The following is a 23,687-nucleotide window of genomic DNA, read 5'->3' as shown; positions in this document are numbered from 1 at the left end:
AGTGAAATTTTCTTATAACAATGAGGCCGATTCTCTTGGACACAATATCTTAACTAAATTAACAGGTCAAATCTAGTGCTATCCTTTTCCGCAAGCAACTTTATGAAAGGGATAACAGTAGCTTTAGACACGTAATTTCAGTTTAGTTTAAGAGATTGTGTACAACGGATTTAGCCAGTGGATATTTTTAAAATAAAAAGTATAAAAAAAATTCTAAATTGTAAATTAAAAAACAATTAGGTTAGTATTTAGATCTATCGGCACTCTGAGTACTTGATACTTCCATTAAAAATTGAACCTTAATGGAGTACTGCTCCCACCTTTGGGCTGGAGCACCCCAGTACCAACTCCTTCCATTTGATCGGATCCAAAGGCGAGCTGTTCGACTTGTGGACGATCCCAAACTAACCGGCTCGTTGGAAAGCCTGGAGCACCGCAGAGACGTTAGCTCTCTATGCGTGTTCTATCGCCTGTATAATGGGGAGTGCTCTGAAGAGCTTTTTGACCTCATTCCACCCTCTTTTTTCTACAACCGCACCGCGCGCCACCGTAAGGAATTTCACCCTCACCATCTGAGTGTCTGGTGCACTTCGACCGTCCGCTGCGCCAGATCCTTCTTTCCACGCACGTGCAAACTGTGGAACCAACTCCCATCGGCGGTGTTCCCACTAGATTATAACATGGGGTTATTCAAGGGGCGGACCAACAAATTCCTAAAAGGCCGGCAACGCATCGGCGGCTCCTCTGGTGCTGCAAATGTTCATGGGCGGCGGTAATCACTTAACATCAGGTGACCCGCCTGCTCGCTTGCTCGCTATATCTATTAAAAAAAAAAAAAAAATAATAATAATAGATTCTGATAAGGAACCAACTTTAAAAGCTGATAAAATTAGCACATTCGGCGACCTTGGAAGTTTTAACCCGTCCCAGAATCGCCCAATAAGTTTTCGTTTCAATAAAACAAGTAATAGAATTAGTAGGTAGGTCTTTTTTTTAAATATGGGGATCGCCGATTTTGACCAATTCGCCCATACAAACAAAATACGAAAGAACATTGATCTCTAGCGTACAAAATAACTTACTCTACTTTTATAATAACGCGCTATGATGGGTCACTGGCCACTGCCCATCGACAAACTTACTACGCTTCTTTAAAAATTCTTCACTTTATTCCGATTTCTATAGTGCTAACATATTGGGTGTATCAAAAATAGCTTTTGCTACGCCGCGTTGTAAAGGCAGCACATTGGGCCAACACGTTTGGCAAGTGCATTGGGATAATGTTTATAAGGCTCTTTACATAGTTACAATATCTAAACACTCTCGCATTCAACGCTGTCGTAGCGACGAGAATATTTGACAGTTCATTTTGAAACTTACATTATATTCAGTTACGAAAACATTGTTGAAGGCTCAAGGTCGAAGCGACACAATGCGATATCTTTTCGATATCGTGACGAAAGGTACACCGGACTTCATCTCCACTACGTGAATTCTACGTTACTTACCTAATTGCGAGGAACAAATTTAACAAAACAAATCAAAATTTGTACATTACTTAGGTGCCATCTCCATGGACGAGAAAATCGCGGCAAGTCTCGCCGTGTCACAAAATTCGGTACAAACTCTATTCTATCTATTCTAGTCTATCTTGAGACTATCGCGGCGATTCTCTCGTCCATGGAGATGGTACCTTAGTGGTGATAAAGCCCAGTTTACATTGTAACATTTCAGAAAAGAAAAGTTGATCAGCTTTGAGTTTACCTCAATGTGTCTCGAGCCTTACAAAATTAGACGGGTTAATGATTTTACAGAAAATGCCAACTAGGATTTTTAGCAATATCAGTATTATTATTTAAGTAGCAGAAATATTCGAGTTTTGTTGATTGATATCGTATTTTATTTTAATCTTGCGGAGCGTGTAAAAAGTCAATAAAGCGCTCCGCAAAATATGTTGGAATGTTCATAAATCATTATATTTTTTGGAATACATAGTTGGCAATTTTTATTAAAAAATTCATAACATCTTTGACAGTTCTTTCCTAGCTGATAGGTTATTTTTATTAAATTTATTAATCCGAATATTTAATGTAAAATAATAAAACAATTCAGTGAATAATCAAACATTTTTTAAAAAGATATATGACTTCATGGTTATAGGACTATTGAATCTGATTAAATTGAAACTTTGTACAGTTGTTTTCGGCACTTGCGTGAAATTCTCTGGCATCAACGTACAAAACCTGGCGCGCGAGTCGCATTGCAACTCATGCTGGACATTAACTAGTATAATATTAATAAATAATAATCATATAACGATATTATATTAAATCTTTAATGAAACGCTAACGAGTAGCGACGTTAGTACTTTAGGGAATACTGCAACGCGTTTCGATCGCGCCATGCGTATAGAAAACCCACCATTAAACTTTAACTAATTTTGATCGCCAACCAATCTCTACCAGCCGTAAATACATATTAACGGCGATTACGCACTGCACTTCCGTCATCCGAGTTTTATCCGTCATCCGTGAGATTACCAGCGAATATCTACGACATAAGCTCCCATATAAAACAAAATCAAAAGTATTTTCACGGACTCGGATCGGATGAGTGCGTAACCGCCGTAAGGCTGATATCTATATATAGCGTACTTTGACTTTACTCAGACTTTACTCGAGTTAAAAAGAGACAGATTTATGTATGAAATATAAATCTGTCTCATTTTATCTCTAAGTAAAGTCAAAGAATGCTCTATAGATCTTAGCTTAAGAGTGCCTGTCAAATGAAGCAGACAGGAGCGATGAGTTCAGCAGACCAATCAGAGTACACAGACAGAATACATGACAATAATATTAACACGTCATCTAACACTAACTTGATTGGTCTATTAAACACGTTTTCGCTTCAGGAAAAGGCACCTTAAGGCGCAAACACTGTGTGTGTTACTGCCCGATAAAAGACGCCCTAAGCACGTCCTTAACGACCCCGAAGATCACAATATCGTGGCCGAAAATTCACCCATGCACATCAACAACCTCTGCACAGCGTCTTAGCAGGCGAAGATGAGGTCCCCGATTTCAAACGTCACCCGGACATGGTCACGCGCCAAGGTCTCGGGGGCGTACGGACTAATCAAGTCAGACCAACCCATTCATCCCAAAACGTCATCCTAAGCCGTGGTCTGAGCCTCACAAGAGGCTCCTTCCGTCTCCGATTTTTAGTCCTTACATTTATAGAAATAATCCGAAAGCACAATTATTATTATCTCTAGCACACTAAGCAACATAAATTTTATAATTTACCACAACTATACCGATTTCAAATTCAGCACGTCATCCCAATTTATATAACACTTTCAATGTTTAGCCATTTGGAAACTGTAGACTTTCACACATTCGACATTTACATAGAACTCAAAGATTTATATGTAAATCTTTGAGACCGCGTAACTTTAAAACTACACATTTTTACAGAAATCTGGAAAACATTTGTTTTAGAACATGTCTACAAAATTTTATTTAGTTTGATTGCGTGATATTCAAATGACAACCAAACTACGTTTGCATAGAAAGCGTTGGGGAGCGCGCTAGCATTACTTCTCGTAATACAACTGCACCTCCCAATATGGCTCGCTTCCATTTTAAGTTGAGACATTCAGAGCGTACTTTGACTTTACTCCGATTACACTATTAGATGTTCCACTTCATGAAGTCTGTGTGGCTATGCTTGTGTGAGTGCAAACATTGTTTTAGTATGTCTGTCTCAATATCGACCACGACACGGTTTACATTACGCACACAAATACGTTAACGCTTATCGGTATAATCACTACTATAGCCAAGGCTGAACAGACTTCGTGAAATAGAACAACTGTACCACTAGGTAAGAGTCAAGTAAATATAGATGATTCCGACTGTACTCCGTGTTTAGTCGACGGAAGCCCGACTAGTTTTGAACCCATCCGATAGTTTAAAGGCTAAAAAGTCCTAATTCGTCAATATATATAAAAAAGCACGGGAAGTGCGGGTCGTGCGGATTGATGTGCGATCAACTCATCAGTATCGCCTGTAGCGGTGGTTCAACGCTTGCGGCGCGAATCGCACGCGCGGACGCTACGAGATCGTGCTGACGCGCGCGTCGCCGAACAGCCACAAACACGCTCGGTCCACGAGGTACGCGAACAGCATGTCCGCTATGAGCACCTGCACCAGGATCACCCGGTACTGAAACAACACGGTATAAATACTTGAAAGTATAACCCGAGTATTCTTGAAAATACCTACCACAAACAAACGGTTTGTATTAAACTACACGCAAACTTCTAACTTCAAAACTGACAGACTTTGGGTTGAATTTTGAAAAATCCTTTCTTAGCGGATGCCTACATCACAATAGCTATCTGCATGCCGAATTTCAGCGCGATCCGTTCAGTAGTTTGAGCTGTGCGTTGATAGATCAGTCAGTCAGTCAGTCAGTCAGTCAGTCAGTCACCTTTTCCTTTTATATATATAGATATACTTTATGTTAGGCTCAAAGGATGAAGTGGCACGTCATGGCAATGAAGAAGGGCCATGACGCAACACGACGGCGGACAAGTAACTTGTCGACGGGGTATATTACAACCACAGACCACCTATAGACTCCTAATAGCCGGACACCCGCGATCGCCAAGCAGCATAAAAGTCGGCCCACGCCCATTCGGTACCCTCATTCCGCACATTGTCTTGATTACGCGACTTTTGAATCCACCAATCACAACAAAGCCTGTCTCCCGCCAACATTTTACGATTTTGTTTTCATGCAAAACCTTGTACATGCGTACTCTTGCGGTTGAATTTTGTTATTACAACAAACACCCAAGAGTGACGGACTGATTAACTTTTTTTTTTATTCATTATAGGCAAACGCTTGACCACAATCACACTTGATGGAAAGTGATGTTGTGGCCTAAAATGGGTCGCGTTTACCTAGAAGATGCCAAATTACTCTTGTTTTAAAGATACCCGGATTGTAATTTGTAAGAAACACAGATCTCGAAAGAGCATTCTAAACCTAGCCTAGTATGAGGAATGATGACGCAAATGATGTAAATAAATCGCTTATACTCACGTCTGGCGGGAAGTAGACTATCTCGAAGGCGTTGGTGAGGTCGGGCACGGCGCCCGTGGCCAGCGCCAGCACGGCGCCGCCCGACAGCAGCACGCTGAATAGCAGGGGCTTGTTATCTTTCAGACCCTCCATAAACGGCTCACCCTGCGAGAAAACGGACTTTTCGATTAGAACGGCGAGCGACGATGAAATGCATGTATTGTTTTTGTTGCCATATGAATGAGCGAGACTAAGTACAAGAGAAAGAGAAAGACAAGGAGGACTATTTCTCGCTCTCTCATTTGCTCATGAGTGAACGGGACAGAGTACGAGTAAGCTTCGCTTTTGTCGGGTGTCTCACGAGTTCACGACACCTCACGGTTTTTTTTATTAGCGTTATTGCAACATTATAGTACAGTGTAAAAAAGCGGACTTACCACTGATTGCACTATCTAGAGCCCAACTGCATAACAGGCGGTTAAAGTTACGTAACAGTTAGGTTCAAACTTTGACCACAAATAAAAAGGAAAGTGGCTTCCACAAGTCAATATTGATGCCTCCATGGTAAAATAAGGAAGGATAGCCTATAACAGTCCACTACTGGACTAATTAAGGCCTCTCCCAACAAGAGGGTCTGTCCATAATCACCACGCTGGGCACACGGGTTGGTGATCGCAGATAGATCGTAGGCAAAATAAGGAACAAGGCTCAGTTATATAAAGAAATGTAACATACCCTGTAGTTGATAGCAAACGTTGAAACCTGCAGAGCCATAGAGATGATGTAGACAGTACTGTTCAACAGGTCAGGCGTGAACACGCGGTCTTCGTCCTCTGATAAATCCATGTCCAGTTTTGGCGTTGTATCCCTGTTCAAGTTATTTACAAACATTAGACGGAGGCCACATGATGCGTTTCCGATGCGTTGCTGCACCACACTGATGTGGATTTGAGTATTGGAGGCCACTCAGGCACTGCATTGCCCTCCCCGCGCGTCGTAACGCGCCACCCCTCCCCGCCTCATTTATCTGGTCCCAAGTCCCTTACGCGTGCGGTGCGGCGCCGCACGGCGTCGTGAGGCTTCACTCTTAAGGTGGAAGACACGGTCTGCCCGCGAAATTCAAATTTAATTTGGTTTTTCGCAATTTGTAAACTAATACGACAAAGTAGGCTTATGGCATTCAAATTGAGCCCCTAGCAGTATCATCTTCATAGGCTTGTATAAAAATCTTTACTTGAAAGTGTCCAGTTTAAGAAATTAGTCAAAATAATGACTAATTTGTGAGTAGCTCACGTCAAACTCATCTCAAGATGATATTGCTAGGAGCGTAATTTGAATGCCATAAGTCTACTTTGTCGCATTAGTTTACAAATTGTGAAAAACCAAATTAAATCTGAATTTCGCGGGCAGATCCGAGTCTTGGGCCTTAAGGCTGAGATCTATAGAGCGTACTTTGACTTTGTTTAGACTTAAGTTTCAGTTAAAACGAGACAGATTTATGTCAGCGATACATTCTAGCGACATATCTTCTAGGCAAGGGCGCTTCAACCTAGACTTCATCATTGCTTTTTTAAACATGATTGTCGTCTAGCGCAAGCCTATCAAGCAATAATAATAAAAGAACTCACCTATCCGGCGACCGTAGAGTAGCTTCGCGAACCAAATATATGAGACAAAGGAAGTGCACAGCGAACTGTGCGAGCACAGTCACTATTGTGTACATGTTGAAGATGTTCGGCAGAGGGCGCTGCTTTGACAGCTTTGACAATGGCTGAAAAATTAAAATATAAAATTCATGTAGGCCATATTATAATATTAGTAGTGGAATATGTGGCCTAGTTGTGACAACGCATGTCGATCGATTGAGATTGTTAATCAACGTTGATCAAAGTCGGTAACTGGATGGGTGACCGACTTTGAAGGTCCCAAATTTGGCCTTTTTGTCTCCTCCTTGCCTCGGAGAGCACGTTAAGCCGTCGGTCCCGGTTATTATCAATAACTGAAAAATCCAAGAATCGAAATTTCGTTCTTTTAGTGAGTTGTATGGCGGAAGGGTCTGGGAATCCACCACATTATAAGAGAGAGAACTCCTGCCATTATGTGATTAATGGAGAGGAGTCACGACCCTCGGCAATAAGGAATATGACTGTAAAGAATATAATATTAGTAAGGAATCTGACAGATTCTCATGATTAAGTTATTAGGACAACAACCATACCTTGGATCTCGATATGAAGAGGAAACACGAGGCCAGCAGCAAGCTCTGGAGCGTGGCTTGCGTGTCGCTGAACTTAATGCCGTCCAGGTACAGCACGGACTGGCTGTACGCCAGTATCAGCGCGTTGAGAGCCAGGATCTTGAACATCTGCAGAGTAGTCACTAGTGTGCAACGACCCTGCTTGATTATGTGGCAGACTGGAACCAAATTTCGTTATTTAAGGGTGGTTTCAGAGCATGGTTTTAAGGGTTCCGAAGGGTGCCACCTAGGAACGGACCCTATTACTAAGACTCCGCTGTCCGTACGTCTGTCAGCAGGCTGTGTCACGTGAACCGTAATAGATAGAGAGCTAAAGTTTTCACAGAATGCCGGTATAACAACAAATAATAAGCATTTGAAAATGGCCGCCATGAAAATAAAAATAAAAATTTTTGTTTCTTCTACGATGGTACGGAACCCTTCGAATACGAGCCTGACTCGCACTTGACCGATTTTTTCTGTGCGATTTACACTCGTTATGGCATACGCGCTTACACGCGCAGTACATTACAATTTCAATACTCAAATTCTATTGATCTACTCAAATTCTATTAAAACTTTCAGAGATACTTGAAGAAATTAGGAAGAACACTACTAAGTAGAACGATAACAAATGGCCAACCGTGTGAAGGATGGTTGTTTCTACTCTTGGCAAATTCATAGTTAGGGTGAGGTCTATAGGGCGCACTCTTAGCTTAGACTTAAGACAAGAGTTAAAATGGGACAGAGCTATATCTCTTACATAAATCTGTCTCGTTTTAACTCAATCTTAAGTCTGAGCAAAGTCAAAGTGCGCTCTATAGATCTCAGCCTTAGACTGATGAATATTCAAAGGTTTGAAGTGTTTGAACTCTATCGGTACTACTAATAAAAATTACTTACTGCTCATGATGCTGGATAGGCGGCTGGTAAACGGAGCAGCAACACTAGCGTCGCCCAATCTCACAATCTGCGGTGGATCCTCCTCTTCCAACTCCTGCATGGCTCTTCGCATGGCTTCAGCTCTTGCCTCCGCGCGCGCGTTCAGTGCGGGCGGCAATCGACGCGGCGCTACGGGTTCCGGTCGACGTTCTTCGCGTTTCTCTTTTGGACGCTCGGGTGCGTTTGCTAAGATCGCTACGCCAACCTAAAAATTATATTTATTAAAGTGTCGGCAATAGCTTGCGTAGTACAACCACTGCGAGAATACTACGTCATTTTACGATTTTTTAAATGACAAAAGCTGCTTTTCCCTACAGAACGAATGTTTTATGGACTTTTTAAGTAATTTTTAAGCGGTGAAGGCGTATGGTGCGATCCCAGGAGACGCAGATTCGATTCCTGCCGGTTCCACAATGTTTGATATGTGTTTAAAAATTATTTAGCAATTTCCTTGAGGCTTGAAGTGTAGTTAAAAACACTCAACAATATTATAAACGTTTTATGGAATTTGATGACCCGATTCGTGAATTCTTTCGTCTCAAAGCAATTTTAGGGCTAGTGTTTTGCAGTAACATTACTTTCTCAATCTTTAGAGCGCTTAAAGTTTTCAATGCGCATTGAAGTGTAGGACATATTATGTACTTATTCCAAAAGCGACATTACATTTGATGAAAAATACAACAAACAAAATTACCAAAAATACATGTGATATTATAGTTAAATTATTTAGGATTAGACTATTCAGATTACTTACATCAGCATGTTTAAGAGCACCAACGTCGTTTGTACCATCACCGCACATGAGCGTCACGTAGCCGAGGGATTTCAGCGTAACTATAACGAACTCTTTTTGTTTTGGTGCGAATCTAGCGAAAACCTTAATGTATGGAATGATTGCCAGCAAAAACTTGTGGTGATATTTATTTAAAAATGTAAGACCTTCTCCAGTTATACACAAATCGTATTTCGAAGTAAATTCTTTGGGCGTTTTAAAAGGCTGCACTGGAAGTTCTACCTTTTCGTTAATAGATTTCCAATTCCAACCATCGATATTTTCACTTAAAACCAGCACTTCGCTTTTTTGGGTAAACTTCAATTCTTTTGCAACATGACACGCAGTTAGAGGATTGTCGCCAGTAATCATTACGACGGAATGTGAGGCGTGAATGATTTCGGATATCGCTTTTTTCGAATCGCTCTTCAATGGACACGATATTATGACGAAGCCAACAAAAGTCAAATCAGACTCGACATCTTCTCTAGACAGATCTCTGATTTCCTGAGAGGATAATTTTCCTAAATTTCTATATCCTAAAGCTAGTACTCTGGCACCTCTTCTTGACAAAGTTAAATGTACATGATCATAATGGCTAGGAACTTCTTTCAACATAGATTTCACAGTTTCTGGGGCTCCTTTTACACTACTAATGTAATGTGTCTCTATAAATCCTCTTTCATTGACCTGATATCCGGCGACGACAGACATTCTCTTAAGAGCACTTGAAAAATGATTTCTATGAACAATTTTTAAACCAGGCGACTTTGCTTTCTTTGGCACTACAGCATCTCCTTTAGTTAGATTCCATTCAGCTGCCTTCAAAGTTGCTTTCTCTAATGGATCGCCTACAATTCCATCGTCGAGTTGAACTAATGAATGACAAGAGGCCAATACTTGGACAGTCTCCATTGGGGCGTCCGACAGTGGTACGACTGTAGCATCCTTGTGTTCTCCTATACCCGCTACACCTTCTACTACTAAATTGTCACTCGTCAATGTACCAGTTTTGTCAAAACAACAAATTTCAACCTTGCCTGCAAAAGGTATTCTAAATGGTTCTGTACAAAATACAGCTAGCTTAGATAACGATAACAACGATGTATTAACAGCCAAAGATAATTCGATAGGCAGTTCTGGAGGTACGACCGATGTTAGTATTAAAGTACATTCCAAAAAGAGTTTGTACCTGTTTCTTAGTGGATCTTCACAGCCTTTTATCCACACGTACGCCGCGGCCGCGATCGCGAATATTAACAGGAACATAATAAAACCAAATGTCTCAAGATTGTTCGCCGTTACTCTTTTGACACCAAACAAAATCGTTCTTAAAAGCTTTCCTTGCGATGTATTAAATCCATTACGAACTACATAACCTATACAACCGTTGTCCGGAGCTTTAAGGCCAGAAGCTGCATTTTTACTGGGTGATGAATGTTGCACTATTTTGGTGCCCCCAAACAATGTGTGCAATTTCCCATCCCCTTTGTGATCTAAGTTTTGTTTCAAATCTTTAGCATTCTCTATGGATTCTTTCATTTGCGGAACACTCTCACCGGTCAACATAGACTCATCAACTATACAAGATCCTCGCAAGAGAACAATGTCACACGGAACCAAGTTGTCATTGAGGGAACGGGTTAAGGAAACTATATCACCTGGTAGCAACTGATCACTTATAATCTGTCTCCACCGTCTGTTTCTATAAACATTAATGTTATAAGGTTTGTTGCCCATTTTTCTTATCTCAGCCATATTTCTTAACTGCTGCTGAACAAGTGTGCATTCAAACATAATCAACATAAAGAGTGTGAAGATGGAGTAGTACCAATATTTGTCCAAACACCAAAGGGCAACACAGAATACTTGGAAAACGAAAAACGGAGCTGTAGCCCTTTCTTTAAATAGTTCCATAAATTCTGGTACAACCTGCAAGCAATAATAGTCCACAACTGTAATTAATAGTTCACAGTAGAATACTGACTATCCAGGCTTGTGATATTTATCAAGACTTATGATACTAGCAGATTGAGAAGAGAGTTTTCGTTTTAGGGAATGGCTAAAGGTTCTGGTACATTAAGGAGAGAGATATTTAGTAATGCAAATAACACATCACTATCACAACAATAAGCCTGCATAATCAGGTTTTTATTACACTTTGTCCCTTCATCAGTCAGTTGACAACAGGACAATACATTTTTCAAGGACAATTTTCACTATGTACTTTAAAAATACCTTACCATAATCATTTCATTTTTGCCATATTCTTTTTCTGCAACATCAATTGATTCGTCATCCACATATCCTTTGGATTCCATGTATTCCTCATAGGTTTTGTTATCAGGAAAGTCAACTGTATGGAACTGATTCGTATCCCACGCATATACATACTTACTTTTTTGAAATATAAACCACACATCTGGAGCCAAACTGTCTTTTTTTATGGACTGGAAGAGAATTTTTCTAGCATGAATAATATAATCAAACTTGTCAAAACCAAACCAGTACTAAAATCTAAAACTATTACAGTACCATATGACTAATGCAAATGTACATTTTATATAGAAATATTTATAAAAATAGTAAAGTACATTATGATAAAAGTTTGGATATACAGTAGAAAATCGATTATTGGGCCCTCAGATATACGGATTCGCGATTATCCAGACTAACAATCGCAATGCAAGCATGAACGTTTCGGAACTGGCAATACCCCGCCCGGATTGCTGCCCCACGCGTTTCGTAAGAGCTAGCGCGCACCACGGAAAATTTCCGTACGTTTTTTTCCGCAAAATCTATAAAATTAGGTGTGGAAATTAGGTAGTGAAGACAGGAGTAAACATTGGAAAATTATGAAGAAACCTTTAATCGGTTTCTTCATGACAAGAATTAGTCTGGTTAATCGAGTTTCTACTGTAATTTGTTACCACACTTCACACCACAATGACTGAATTAATTTGGCTGAAATTTGGAATGATGATAGCATATACCCAGAATTAACAGGTAGGCAAAATTTTTTCATGGGAAGACTTCCCACAGGACCTATAAAAAACCTAAATCCACAAGGACGAAGTTGCAGGCTAGTGTTTTTATAAAATACTATTTGAGGAAAGATGTTTTACATAATCTTATTTATACTAAGTAATGTCTTATGAATTACCTTTGTATGATGAAGCTTTACTATTTCTGAAAATCCATTATTAGCTGTTGGAACTACTTTGACAATTTCTGCTTGCAAAGGGTCTTTAACCTGCAAATTAGAATAAAACACATTGAATTGATTGATTCATGTTTTACTGCCTTATGCATATTTAAGGTTATTGTATCTATCTTATGAGTACCACCAATAATCAATGCAAGGTAATAAAAAGACAGATAGATATACACTTACCGGGGTACAAGACAGGAAGCATTGTATGTGAACACTCCAATAGCAACAGAGGCAAATAAGAATTTGTATAGTTGCTACAACTGCCACAGTCACAAACCCAGCTTCAAAGTTATCGTCGAATCCGTACACGAATATCCAGCAGTAGAATATTATTGGATAAATAATCAAAAATGGTAGCACTGTTCCTTGTAAAATAGTAGCCACAGGCTTAAACAGCTGAGTATATTGGACCAAATCATCCAATGATGGTTGCATTTTATTTTATACTTTTTAACTAATAAAAACCGAAATTTCTATATACTTTTGAAACAGATCTAAATACACATTATCATAGCCACGCTCCTGTAAAATATTACACGTCCACAATATAAATTATGCCATTAGAATTCGACAAAATCAGTGATCCAATCCAAAGAATCCAAATATTCACTCGGATTCCCAACCAAATTCCCAACATGACACGAACGAATTTGACACTTTGATTTGATAGTTGACTTCGTGGTTGACACCATTTGACTTGACACGACACAACCACTACCATAGAGATTGTCTACCGACCGAGCGACGATGCGACACGTGCAACGATTCTTTAACCGACTTCAAAAAAAGGAGGAGGTTCTCAATTCGTCGGAATCTTTTTTTTTTTTTTTTTTTTTTTTTTTTTTTTTTTTTTTTTTTTTTTTTTTTATGTATGTTCCCCGATTACTCGAAAACGCCTGGACCGATTTTGAAAATTCTTTTTTTGTTAGAAAGGGTATACTTCAAAGTTGGTCCCATTTCAATTTGGTGAAGATCTGATGAACATCTTCGAAGATAGATACTGGAACTCCTCAACGGATAAGAGTAGATTGCTCGCGATCAGTGTAATAGCTTAGTAAACAGTAGATTTTTAACCAGTCATAGCATAATTCCATGGGGCCACTAAAAATTGTGAAATAAAAAATTTTTACAAAAAAAATAAAAACCGACTTCGTTACACAAACACTAAAAATTGAAAAATAATTTAATTTATTACCGAATATATTATGTATACAAGAGTTAATATAGTTCCATAATAATATTTTTTGGGGTCGGTGCCAATGAGGTGCCATTGTGGAGTCCTATAAAAATATGAAGTCTAGACGATTCGCGCAGCTAAAGCTAATTGGCACCGGAACCAAAAAATATTATTATGGAACTATATTAACTCTTGTATACATAATATATTCGGTAATAAATTAAATTATTTTTCAATTTTTAGTGTTTGTGTAACGAAGTCGGTTTTTATTTTTTTTGTAAAAATTTTTTTACAATATCGATAATAATTTAACTTCCGTCGGTCGGTCGGCTAGACACTTCCTAATTAATTATTAGTGTTGATATTATTGCTTTAGTATTGATCCAAAATATCGGGGCTTATTAATAAGCCATAGATCATCGGCTTTAAAATAAAATGTATAAAATCTATTTTCTTGAGTGCTACGAAGAATGATATAACTTTGTTTCTGGGGGTGATTAATTGTTTCTCAGAAATTGTTCATATTTTTTATTTCCAATGTGTTTAGGTTTCCAACACAAGTTTGACACCTTTATAAAGTTACCTGTGACAACTGTACTATAAATATTTCTCATGTTTCTAAACATACTACTGTCATGGGTCAACTGTCATTTCGTTCTAAATTTCATTATTTCATTTGCCATTAAGTCAAAGATCGCGCCAAAATCAGTACAATATTATTATAATTAATTTAGATTTTAGTAATCATTTTGCTGTGTTATTCGAAATAGTAAATTAATTACAATAACAATTAAACATTTGTAAGGTTCAAGTTAGTAATTTATCGTAGTAATGGATTTTAACATCAAAAGAAAGTCTAACAAAACAGTTGTTACTGGCAGTCTTGTAGAAAGTTATCCACATGATTTGCAAATGTATAAAGTTCCACCTACTGACAACATATCATTAAACGAGTTCGAAGCCCTTGCGTTAGAGAGGCTCACGCTATTACGATGTTTAGCCACAGCAACAACTTTAAAGGGTCTAAAACCCTATTCCGAAGAATGGACGGATTTTGTGCTTGGTGACTTAAAAACTCATGGGTTGAAGTATTATGCGAGACTGTGTGAGAAGTCTAGTTGCGGAACACAAGCAGCTGATGTGCAAGCAAGACGAAATGATCATATTGCCCATTTTATTCTGAGACTAGCTTATTGCAGAACTGAGGAACTGCGCCGGTGGTATATTTCACGGGAGCTGGAACTGTTCAAAATGAGGTTTATAACTATGAAGAGTGATGCTGTTGAAGCATTTTTCAAACTTAACAATCTTTGCTATACAAGCATAGGTGATGATGAGAAAAATGAGCTTATGAAGTATTTGAGAGAATCCACATTTCATCAGAACATGCAAAATATAGAAACATTTAAGTTTTATAAGGTAAAGTTTTTTGAAGTTTTAGATTTGGTGAAAGCTAGGAAGGTATACCTCAAAAGTGGATATGCTTATGTTCCTCATAAAGATTTCATATCAGTCCTTTCAGCACAATTTAGAACTCATCTACGGCAAAGCCTGGCTGTTGCTTGTCAACATTTAGGTGAAATAGAACAAGATGAAAGACTTGTGTCATTACTCAAAGGATTACATCAGTCATACTCAGGCAATGATTTCATAAGTGATGCTAAGGTTATTGTACCAATTGAGAGTATTGATTCTCTGTCTGTGAAATCATTTCCCTTGTGTATGCGACAGCTACATGAGCAGCTACGTTCAGCCCATCACCTCAAACATGGTGGGAGACTTCAGTATGGACTTTTCTTAAAAGGGATAGGAGTGACACTCGAAGATTCACTCAAATTTTGGAGAGAAGAGTTTACTAAAATAATGGAATTAGACAAATTTGAAAAGCAATATGCTTACAACATCAGGTACAATTATGGTAAAGAAGGAAGCAAGAAGAACTATACACCTTTCAACTGTTTAAAAATAATCAACAACAATGTGGGCCCTGGAGAATGTCACGGTTGCCCATTCAGACACAGTGATTTCAACATTTTGAAGAATAAATTAAAAGGATATGGGCTGGAAGGACAAGGTATTAATATAGCTATATTTAATTTCAAAATGAGTTTATTGTTCACTTTATACTACCACTATTCTTATAAATAACATTCTTATATTACAGCTGTCAATGATATAGTAGATATGACCAAGAAGGGACATTACCAGATTGCCTGCAGTAAACATTTCGATGCGGTCCACAATACAGATCTTGGTTTGGGTATTAATCATCCTAATCAATTCTTTGAAGAGAGTCAAAAACTTGTAAAAGGTGAAATTAACATAGAATTAAAAAAGGAACCTAAACAGAGCAATAACATTAAGAAAGAAAAAGATAATTTTGAAGATATGGACCTTGATGAGATAAAAGAGTGGAAATAAGACTAAAACTTCTGTTATAAGTCTCGCAAATTGCTAATGCGCGTGGCCGTCATTAATGACGTCAGCACTAGACTGAAGTTTCGTGCTGATGGTATATTTTTGTCGGCTGACGTCAAAATGACGTCATTCCGATGTTAATGAGACATGGTTCCAGCGCAATAGCAATTGCGGGACTTGTAAATAAAATAATTTCACCTAGTAAATACTTTTGTACAATTTTCCTATTTTCTTTTTACATACATGGCCCGTTTAGTCATACGACCACAATATAAACCAAATATAAAAATTAATCCTACAACTGATATTCCTACAACTAAAAAGTATTTCTTAGATGGAGATGATGATATTTCATTGTATACGTCACCTAAATTCTCAATTACATTTACCTGTGAACAAAAACATAAATGAATACTTTACTTTATGTTTGTTTATTTACATGCAGTTGAGACTGAACAGAGACTGATTTCTGGAATTTTAAAAGCCTGGACACCTTCATTTCCTGTTATCTGTCAAAGCCAACTCGGCTTTGGGAGATGACAGGTAATGAAGGTGTAAAAAATCTGATGTCAAAGTTTAAAGTCTATTTTTTTATATTTTCTTCATTATATTATTATTAATCACATCATAGTATTAGAAATCACATCATGCATTGCCAGACACTTTTAAACTTTAAGGGGGTCGCCATGATACTAAGTGTCATCATCTATGCTTTAAATATTTAAATCGGATGCGAAATTAATTAATTACTTCTATTATTATAGTTCACAGATTTTGTGGGGAAGAAACGTAAGGAAAATTGCAGTGCACGCTAGCTCTTACTCTTCATCTATGTCATTGATTGAAACAACCTAACCATTAAAGCATAGATCATATAGATATAGGTATTATTTTTCATCTTTAGTGGTTGTAAAATTCAGCGCCATCTATGAAAATTTTCTCGAACGTTGCCTGGAAACCTCTTCATTGGCTTATATTACATTGAGAGATATTATGCATACTCACAGATTCTACATATTTATACATTTGGAGTCTATTGGATAATTCCTTTTGACATTCTGCTTCTAACTTTCTATTGTTGTCATTGAGAATTATGTTTAAACATTTCAAACCTGAAAGCAACATTGAGAATGAAGTTATTATGATCAATATAAATTAACACATTAAGTCATAATATTAATAGCATCAGCTTTAATAAATAGTCTGAAATTGGAAAGGTTGAATAAACCAACACTACAATTTTCCATCCACAACTCCATCCATACTGATATAAATCGAAAGTCTGTCTACTTTCTCTCTCTGTCTGTGCTACTTTTCATAGCCCATCCGTTTAACCAATTTTGTCGAAATTTGGTACCAAGTTAACTTACAGCCAAGGCTACTTTTTATCCTGGAAAATCAAAGTGTTTCTATGGGATTTTTAAAAACTTAAATCCACGCGAAGTTGCAGGCTTCAGCTAGGTGCTTATAATGTTTTGTGCCCTAACACAATCCATACTAATAATATAAATGCGAAAGTGTGTCTGTCTGCTAGCCTTTCATGGTCTATCCTTATAACCGAATTTGTCGAAATTCTGTACAGAGATAGCTTGCATCCAGGGGAAGGACGTAGGTTACTTTTCATTCTGGAAAATTAAAGAGTTCCCACGGGACTTTTAAAGTCCCATCCCAAAGGGCATCATCTAGTATTTAATAAAGAGTCAATAAAAAAAATCTTACGTCTCCCAGCGCCATGTTCAAGGTCTTTGCAGTATTTTAACAAGTCCAAAGCACAAGAACGTTCTAATAATGGGTCAGCATCAATATCCACCTCTGTTTCCTCAATTATTTGGACAACCTCTCGTGCACACTCTGCAGAGACAATTTTGTGTTTCATAAGAGCATTTTTTAAACATTCCTCTACCTGAAATTCGTAAAAATATTTTAATCTAAACATTTGGTTCCTTTAGGGATGATTTATGCCAACATGTGGCGGGCGCGGTGGCGTGTGGCGTCCGTACACGTACACAGCACGGTGAAGCATAAAATGCTTTATATAAAATGTTTGTGATGTTTTGAATCTGTGCCTCGTACTTGGCACGGCTCGTACCCGCCACGTGTTGGCATAAATCAGCCAACCAATCTCTGGAGAAATTTATACAACCAATATCATGAACACATAGGTACATACTAATTTTGCGAGATAATTCTCGCGAGGTTTTAATCTAGGGTATTCATACAAATTAATGAGAAAGTGTATCTGTCTGTTAGCTTTTCACAGCCCAATCGTTTAACTGATTTTGTCGAACGGTACCTACAAAGATAGAAATAGCATCTTGGGAACAGACAGACATATAGTCATACAGACGTATAGATAGCACGCAACAGGTCGAGATGGCAATCAGGGTATGAGGCGGGGGGACGCCCTGCACCCACGCGCTCGCCCGTACCGGGTTAGCGCGGGGGCTGTGCGGAGCGTCCCCACCCTGATTGCCATCTTAACATGTCGCGCACTATAGGTTATTTTTGTCTCAAAAATCAACCACAGGATTTTTAAAAACTTATATCCACACAGATTGTAGTTTCCGGCATTACCTAGTACTTACACTAATAAATAAAATCTATAGTGTGCTTCAGCAGAACTACTTAGCTTTACTAATTTAATTTACCTGGCCATCTGAATTGGTGATAGAATCATTGGGTACTGCACATATTGTCTGTATTTCCGCTTTACATAGCTTTCCTAATAAAGGATCTAGATGGTAATTCAGAGCTTGTTCTTTTAAAACATTTGCTAGTTCATTTTCACATGGTGTCTCCAACTTTGATTCTCTGAATTTATCCTTTAAGCAATATAAAACCTTGCCTTGAAGTTCTACATCTTGAGGCTCATTAGCTAAAAGAAGGAACTAATCAATAGGTAATAAATCTTGCTATATACATTGATGTAAATTATACATAATCTCTAGCATAAGTCACATGTTTTATTTGCAATATATTTTGAACTTTTACAAAATATAGGTAGGTAAGGTATCAAATCGGTAATCATTAGTACAGTATCACCTGTATTCGTTTTTGCTAGTGCTCTAGTTAAATCCTATATATTGATGTAAATATACAGTGTGTGATTTACAAAATAAATGTATTGACTTACCAATTATATTGGAACAAAACTTTTTGATATCTCCTTTGCAGATGTTTTGTAAATTATTATTAAATCTATAGTCCAAGTTTTGTTCTATCATCCTGTTAACAACAACAATTTTACAATTGTTGTCAAAATCTATCTCATGATGGTGTGCCTAAAGATACAAACAGTATATTAAGAAAGAAATTGATAAGAAAAAAATGAAAATCTAATAAGGGTTGTTTACCTTCAAACAGTCCAAAAGAACAGTTTGTTCAGTGTTGTGACAATACAAGTCTATCATATCATTGCATGTTGTTACCAAGTGATAATCAATACCATTATCAGAAAATTCCTGTTTCCTCACAATAAATATAGCTTTTTTGCAACCATTACTCAATTTTCCTTTTGCTGTTTGAAGGCATTCTAAGGCAGCTGATTCACCATGTAAGACAGTAGGACAGAATTCTTGTAAATCTTTTTTGCAAGCCTCTTTAAGGTCAGGATCTAAATCTATGCTTTCTTTTTGTTGAAAAAGTTGACTTCTTAGCTGCTGGCGACATTCTTTATAAATTGTATGTTTTCTTCTTGTTATTGTATCATTTCTTATGATTTCACTTAAACACATTACAACCTGTACCTTTGTTTGTGCTTTTGGACAATATCTAACAACATAGGACTTGCATGCATTTTTGAATTTTCTAGTAAACCTATAATTTTTTAGTGCTATTAATTGTGCATGTTCCACAGCAGCTCTACACTTTATGTTAGCTTTTATTTCTGCATCATTTTTGTGTCTTATTAAGCATTCAAGTATATCATCTTCATCTTTTTTGCTGTTTAATTCTGATGAACATAGCTTTTCTATAGGTACTCTACAGTTTATGCCAACAACAGCATTCAGTTCAATATGACTACTCTGTGTTTCAGTGAAATTGGTTACCACATCTTTACATTTAGTAGAGAGCTTTTTAATATTACTTTGCAAACAAAGGATTTCTTCACCTTTACCAGTGTTTTCAAAGCAAAGACTTGCTAAATCATCCATACAAGAGTCTGCTATTTCAGGAAGTAAATCAACACTGACAGCTCTTTGTCTCATCACCCTCTTTACTTGTTGTTCACAAGCAGGTTTTAGAATACCCTTAATTTCAGAATTGTATGCATAATTATACAAACATGGTAATATTAAAGGATCTTTTTCCGATTGATGTTCATTTATATCAGCCCATTGAAGTTTTGCTTTGCACTGAGTTACAGCATCAAACTTACACGCCTTATATAACTGGGGATCTAGTTTGAAATCTCTGGATATGAAATATTGTATTTGTAAAATGGCATTTTCACAATCATTAGTCATGAGAACAGTACCAAGTTTTTCCATTAAACAAGACATTACTCTTCCATTACCTCCATTAACTTCTCTACAAGCTGTGTCCACAACAGGTTTGCAAGCTTTGCGTAAAACAGGGTCTACTCTCCAATCTTCACCTGGATCTGCCTCTTGAACAAGAATTTCCAATGAGCGTTGACAAGGTAAGCTAATTCTTTTATCTTTACGTTTTCTTGGTCTAGCATGTTCCATCAAACAATGTATAGTTTTATCACCTGTCGCAATCCCTCTACAGAGTGATAGAATATCATTGGCACAGTTTTGCATTAATTCCGGGGACAACCTATAATCATCCATCAACATCTTTCTGTGATCAATCATTTCTGCAATGCATTCAGGGGTAATTTTTGCAGTATCATTTCGAGCAACATTTTCCAAACACAGCAATATTTGTGCAAGGCGAACATCTTTGTCTTCAACAACACCTTTACGACAATGATATTTACGAATATCTTCCTTACAAGATTTCACTAGACCTTTGCTCATTTTGTAATTCATCACCATGTTTCTTTGCACATAAAAAAGTTGATCTTGACACCGTTTTGTCATTGCTATAATAACAAAAAATGACATTGTTACATTTTTTACAGAATTCTCAGAAAACAAAGTGTTAAATCATACTACTATTACTAAAAATCTAAAAATGTGTCTGTCACCTTTTCACTGACCATCAATTTAACTGATTTTAATAAGATTTGGTACAGAGATAGCTTGCATTTTGGAGATAGACATAGTTACTCTTTATGCTCCTGAAAAAAGCATATTACACAATTGAAGATTATCTAAATGATAAAAGAGTGTGGATTTGACCTGCAGCTCGTTCTAGCAATGCACAAGACTGCAAATACTATTTTATACATGGCATAATCTTGTACCTATATCAAATATTTAAAAAGAGCAACCGCCAAGTTTCTTGCTGGTTCTTCTCGGTAGGAAAGGCATTCCGAACCAATGGTAGATGCATCCGACAATTCGAAAGTACTTGTAAAAGTTTATTTGAATAAAAAAAGATTTTTATTTATTTATTTATCCCAGAACAGCAAAGTGTAGTTCCGACAGGATTTTTAAATAACCTAAATCTATGTGGACAAATTATCTAGTCATTAAATAATTTGAATGTGATACCAATTTATTAAATATTGTCTATTATCATCTCATTTGAAGTTAGAAACAGGATATCATTTAAACTTACATCCTTTTATGATAATAATGCTTTAGACTAATTCTCAGAATTTCATTTTAAAAAATTGATGTCATTTAATTGATTTTTAAATTAAATAATTTATTTAGATACTTATAAAAAATAGTTTTTACCATTTTCATTTTTGTGTCTTACAAGACACTTGTACATAAAAAGCGAGTCAGGGACTTCATCAGGACAAAATATCTTCTGATCTTTGTTACATGCAGCAAACACAATTTTGTCTATCTGTACGGAGCTGTACTTCATTTCCCTCAGTGCCACAATTTCTGACTGGCATTCTGGGCGCAGAGACTCCTCAAAGCTTTGCAGACATTTAAATGTGAATGTCTGTGAAAGAGCCTTAGGATCAGCCGGTATCCTACCACAGCTGTGAACTTCAATATCATCAAGGCAATTTTTCAAAAAGTTGCCAGTTATCTGCCAGTCGTTAAATATTAGCGACTCAATTTTATTTATTGTCCTCCAACAAGACTTGTTTTTCAAGCTTGGTTTACTTTTCAAAATACAGTCTATTGTATTAATGTTTCCACCCAGACAGTCCAAAATAATGAGCTCATCTTGACATGGATCCTTTAGCTTATTCTCTAAAAATGTACTGTCCAACAACTCCACTTGATGTGACCAAATTTTATGTTGGCAAGTAAAAGGTATTTGTGTTTTGTTATTATGCGTTGTATTTAGTGCACACGACAAAAGAGCGAGATCTTCGTCTAACTGTAAACATTGTTTTTCGAATAATGAACAACCACTTAGATCAACTTTAAAACGTTCTTTAGCCGGACTATAACTGTCTACTCTTTGAAGTCCTTCGACGTTTAATACAATAATGAAAGTAAATAATGTTTGTAACAAAATATTTAACATTTTGATGCACCGGTTTAGTTAAAGTTTATTGTTTACTTCACAACACAAACCGTTTAGAGAGATCGGAATATTTAATAGCAACATTTAACAAATAATCAAATTCTACATTAGAAACGACCGAAACTTAATTAATCTTTTTTTAAATCCAAAAATAAACAACACGAGATTTTTAGACTATTAATCTGTGTTTTAGACCATTGAAGAGTTCAATGATTGTTGTCCTCCATAGCCATAAATTGATAATTTCCATATGTAAAAATATGTAGGTACTCTGTGATTGATAAATTGCAGTAGAATGACAGATGACACTTTTGTCAGTGACAGCAAATATATAGAGTATAGACGATAGGGATTAGGGAGCAAGGGAGACAACCACCAAAAAATCATTCGGTGTGGGGTGTGCAGTGATCTATCTCTATGGCAGTGATAGTATCATAACTCTATGGGGGTGTGGCATTACTAAAAGTGTTCTCTGGGCATTACCACCACAGACCAATAACATATAGGAAATACCACATTACTGAAAGCCACAAAGTACAAAAAAGGGCTTATTCCACCTTCCTAAATCTTAAGTTGACTTGACTTTTATGGCCAATCTGTAAATTATAATTTATAGGTAATAGATTCAACGAAAATAACCTAGTTTTGCTGTGATTTATGAGTTATTATTCTGTGATTGCTGCTGTGTCCGTTTCAGTCATCCATTTCATACAAAAATTTCTATACGAAACTTTTTTTATTTTTATTTATTTTACGGCCGGGATGTCAGTCTTTTAAGGCATATACGAAGCTTTGGCTACCTGACACCCGTAGGCTGAGAAAAAATCTAGACAAAGGAACGTTTGCTTTCTCATTCACACTAAAAAGAGAGCACAGATAAAGTTACTAATGTGATAAACAGAGACGCAGGTAACCTATTTTTTGTCCCTTATCGTGAAACTGATTTTTCTCAAGGACTACAACTTTAGTTGCAAAACAAACAGAATAGGCTAGTTGACACTTTTTTAAAGTAGGTCTTAAATGGTAAATATTTGTCCTATTAGATCAAAAAAATTAACACTATATTTTTTGCGCCCTAAAAACCGTAAAACTTTAATTTAAAAATATATTTTTCTTAGACCGGTGAAAACACTGTCGGTCATGTTTGGCCGATAGATTATCTGTGCTCTGACGTCATGCATTTGTAAACAACAGCATAACCTACCAACGTTTAATAAACATGACTTCTATACTAGTTTACATGAAAAATATAGTAATTATCGTTATTGTA

General features: G+C 37.1%; 3 protein-coding genes across 3 annotated transcripts; 1 reads left to right on the top strand and 2 right to left on the bottom strand.

Moving 5' to 3' along the window:
* Nucleotides 1-840: 840 nt before the first annotated feature.
* Nucleotides 841-12,899, bottom strand: LOC117997206 (endoplasmic reticulum transmembrane helix translocase). The gene is made up of 10 exons (XM_034985414.2): nucleotides 12,436-12,899; nucleotides 12,205-12,294; nucleotides 11,285-11,491; nucleotides 9,024-10,973; nucleotides 8,231-8,474; nucleotides 7,310-7,506; nucleotides 6,720-6,862; nucleotides 5,827-5,959; nucleotides 5,113-5,256; nucleotides 841-4,226 (listed from the first exon to the last, which is right to left on the bottom strand). Exons 1-10 carry the CDS (start codon nucleotides 12,688-12,690, stop codon nucleotides 4,116-4,118), a joined length of 3,474 nt encoding a protein of 1,157 aa, XP_034841305.1. The 5' UTR covers nucleotides 12,691-12,899; the 3' UTR covers nucleotides 841-4,115.
* A 1,194-nt stretch (nucleotides 12,900-14,093) lies between these two features.
* Nucleotides 14,094-15,870, top strand: Prim2 (DNA primase subunit 2). The gene is made up of 2 exons (XM_034985442.2): nucleotides 14,094-15,506; nucleotides 15,597-15,870. Exons 1-2 carry the CDS (start codon nucleotides 14,264-14,266, stop codon nucleotides 15,851-15,853), a joined length of 1,500 nt encoding a protein of 499 aa, XP_034841333.1. The 5' UTR covers nucleotides 14,094-14,263; the 3' UTR covers nucleotides 15,854-15,870.
* Nucleotides 15,524-22,653, bottom strand: Glg1 (golgi glycoprotein 1). The gene is made up of 7 exons (XM_069499911.1): nucleotides 21,664-22,653; nucleotides 19,204-20,900; nucleotides 18,984-19,131; nucleotides 18,499-18,725; nucleotides 17,570-17,753; nucleotides 16,856-16,962; nucleotides 15,524-16,239 (listed from the first exon to the last, which is right to left on the bottom strand). Exons 1-7 carry the CDS (start codon nucleotides 22,415-22,417, stop codon nucleotides 16,075-16,077), a joined length of 3,282 nt encoding a protein of 1,093 aa, XP_069356012.1. The 5' UTR covers nucleotides 22,418-22,653; the 3' UTR covers nucleotides 15,524-16,074.
* Nucleotides 22,654-23,687: the final 1,034 nt, after the last annotated feature.

The sequence above is a fragment of the Maniola hyperantus genome, chromosome 1 (assembly GCF_902806685.2).
Source record: "Maniola hyperantus chromosome 1, iAphHyp1.2, whole genome shotgun sequence".
NCBI classification, from domain to species: Eukaryota; Metazoa; Arthropoda; class Insecta; order Lepidoptera; family Nymphalidae; genus Maniola; species Maniola hyperantus.
This window is presented reverse-complemented; position numbering and strand designations above follow the sequence as displayed.

Coding starts and splice junctions, on each gene's coding strand:
- Glg1 (XM_069499911.1), bottom strand. CDS start 22,417: ATGTTAAATATTTTGTTACAAACATTATTTACTTTCATTATTGTATTA. Junction 20,901..21,663: donor AAGACACAAAAATGAAAATG/GTAAAAACTATT, acceptor TTGTTATTATAG/CAATGACAAAACGGTGTCAA. Junction 16,963..17,569: donor TGAACATGGCGCTGGGAGAC/GTAAGATTTTTT, acceptor TGTTGCTTTCAG/GTTTGAAATGTTTAAACATA.
- Prim2 (XM_034985442.2), top strand. CDS start 14,264: ATGGATTTTAACATCAAAAGAAAGTCTAACAAAACAGTTGTTACTGGC. Junction 15,507..15,596: donor ATATGGGCTGGAAGGACAAG/GTATTAATATAG, acceptor CTTATATTACAG/CTGTCAATGATATAGTAGAT.
- LOC117997206 (XM_034985414.2), bottom strand. CDS start 12,690: ATGCAACCATCATTGGATGATTTGGTCCAATATACTCAGCTGTTTAAG. Junction 11,492..12,204: donor TAAAGCTTCATCATACAAAG/GTAATTCATAAG, acceptor ATTCTCTTCCAG/TCCATAAAAAAAGACAGTTT. Junction 6,863..7,309: donor TCTTCATATCGAGATCCAAG/GTATGGTTGTTG, acceptor TTAATTTTTCAG/CCATTGTCAAAGCTGTCAAA.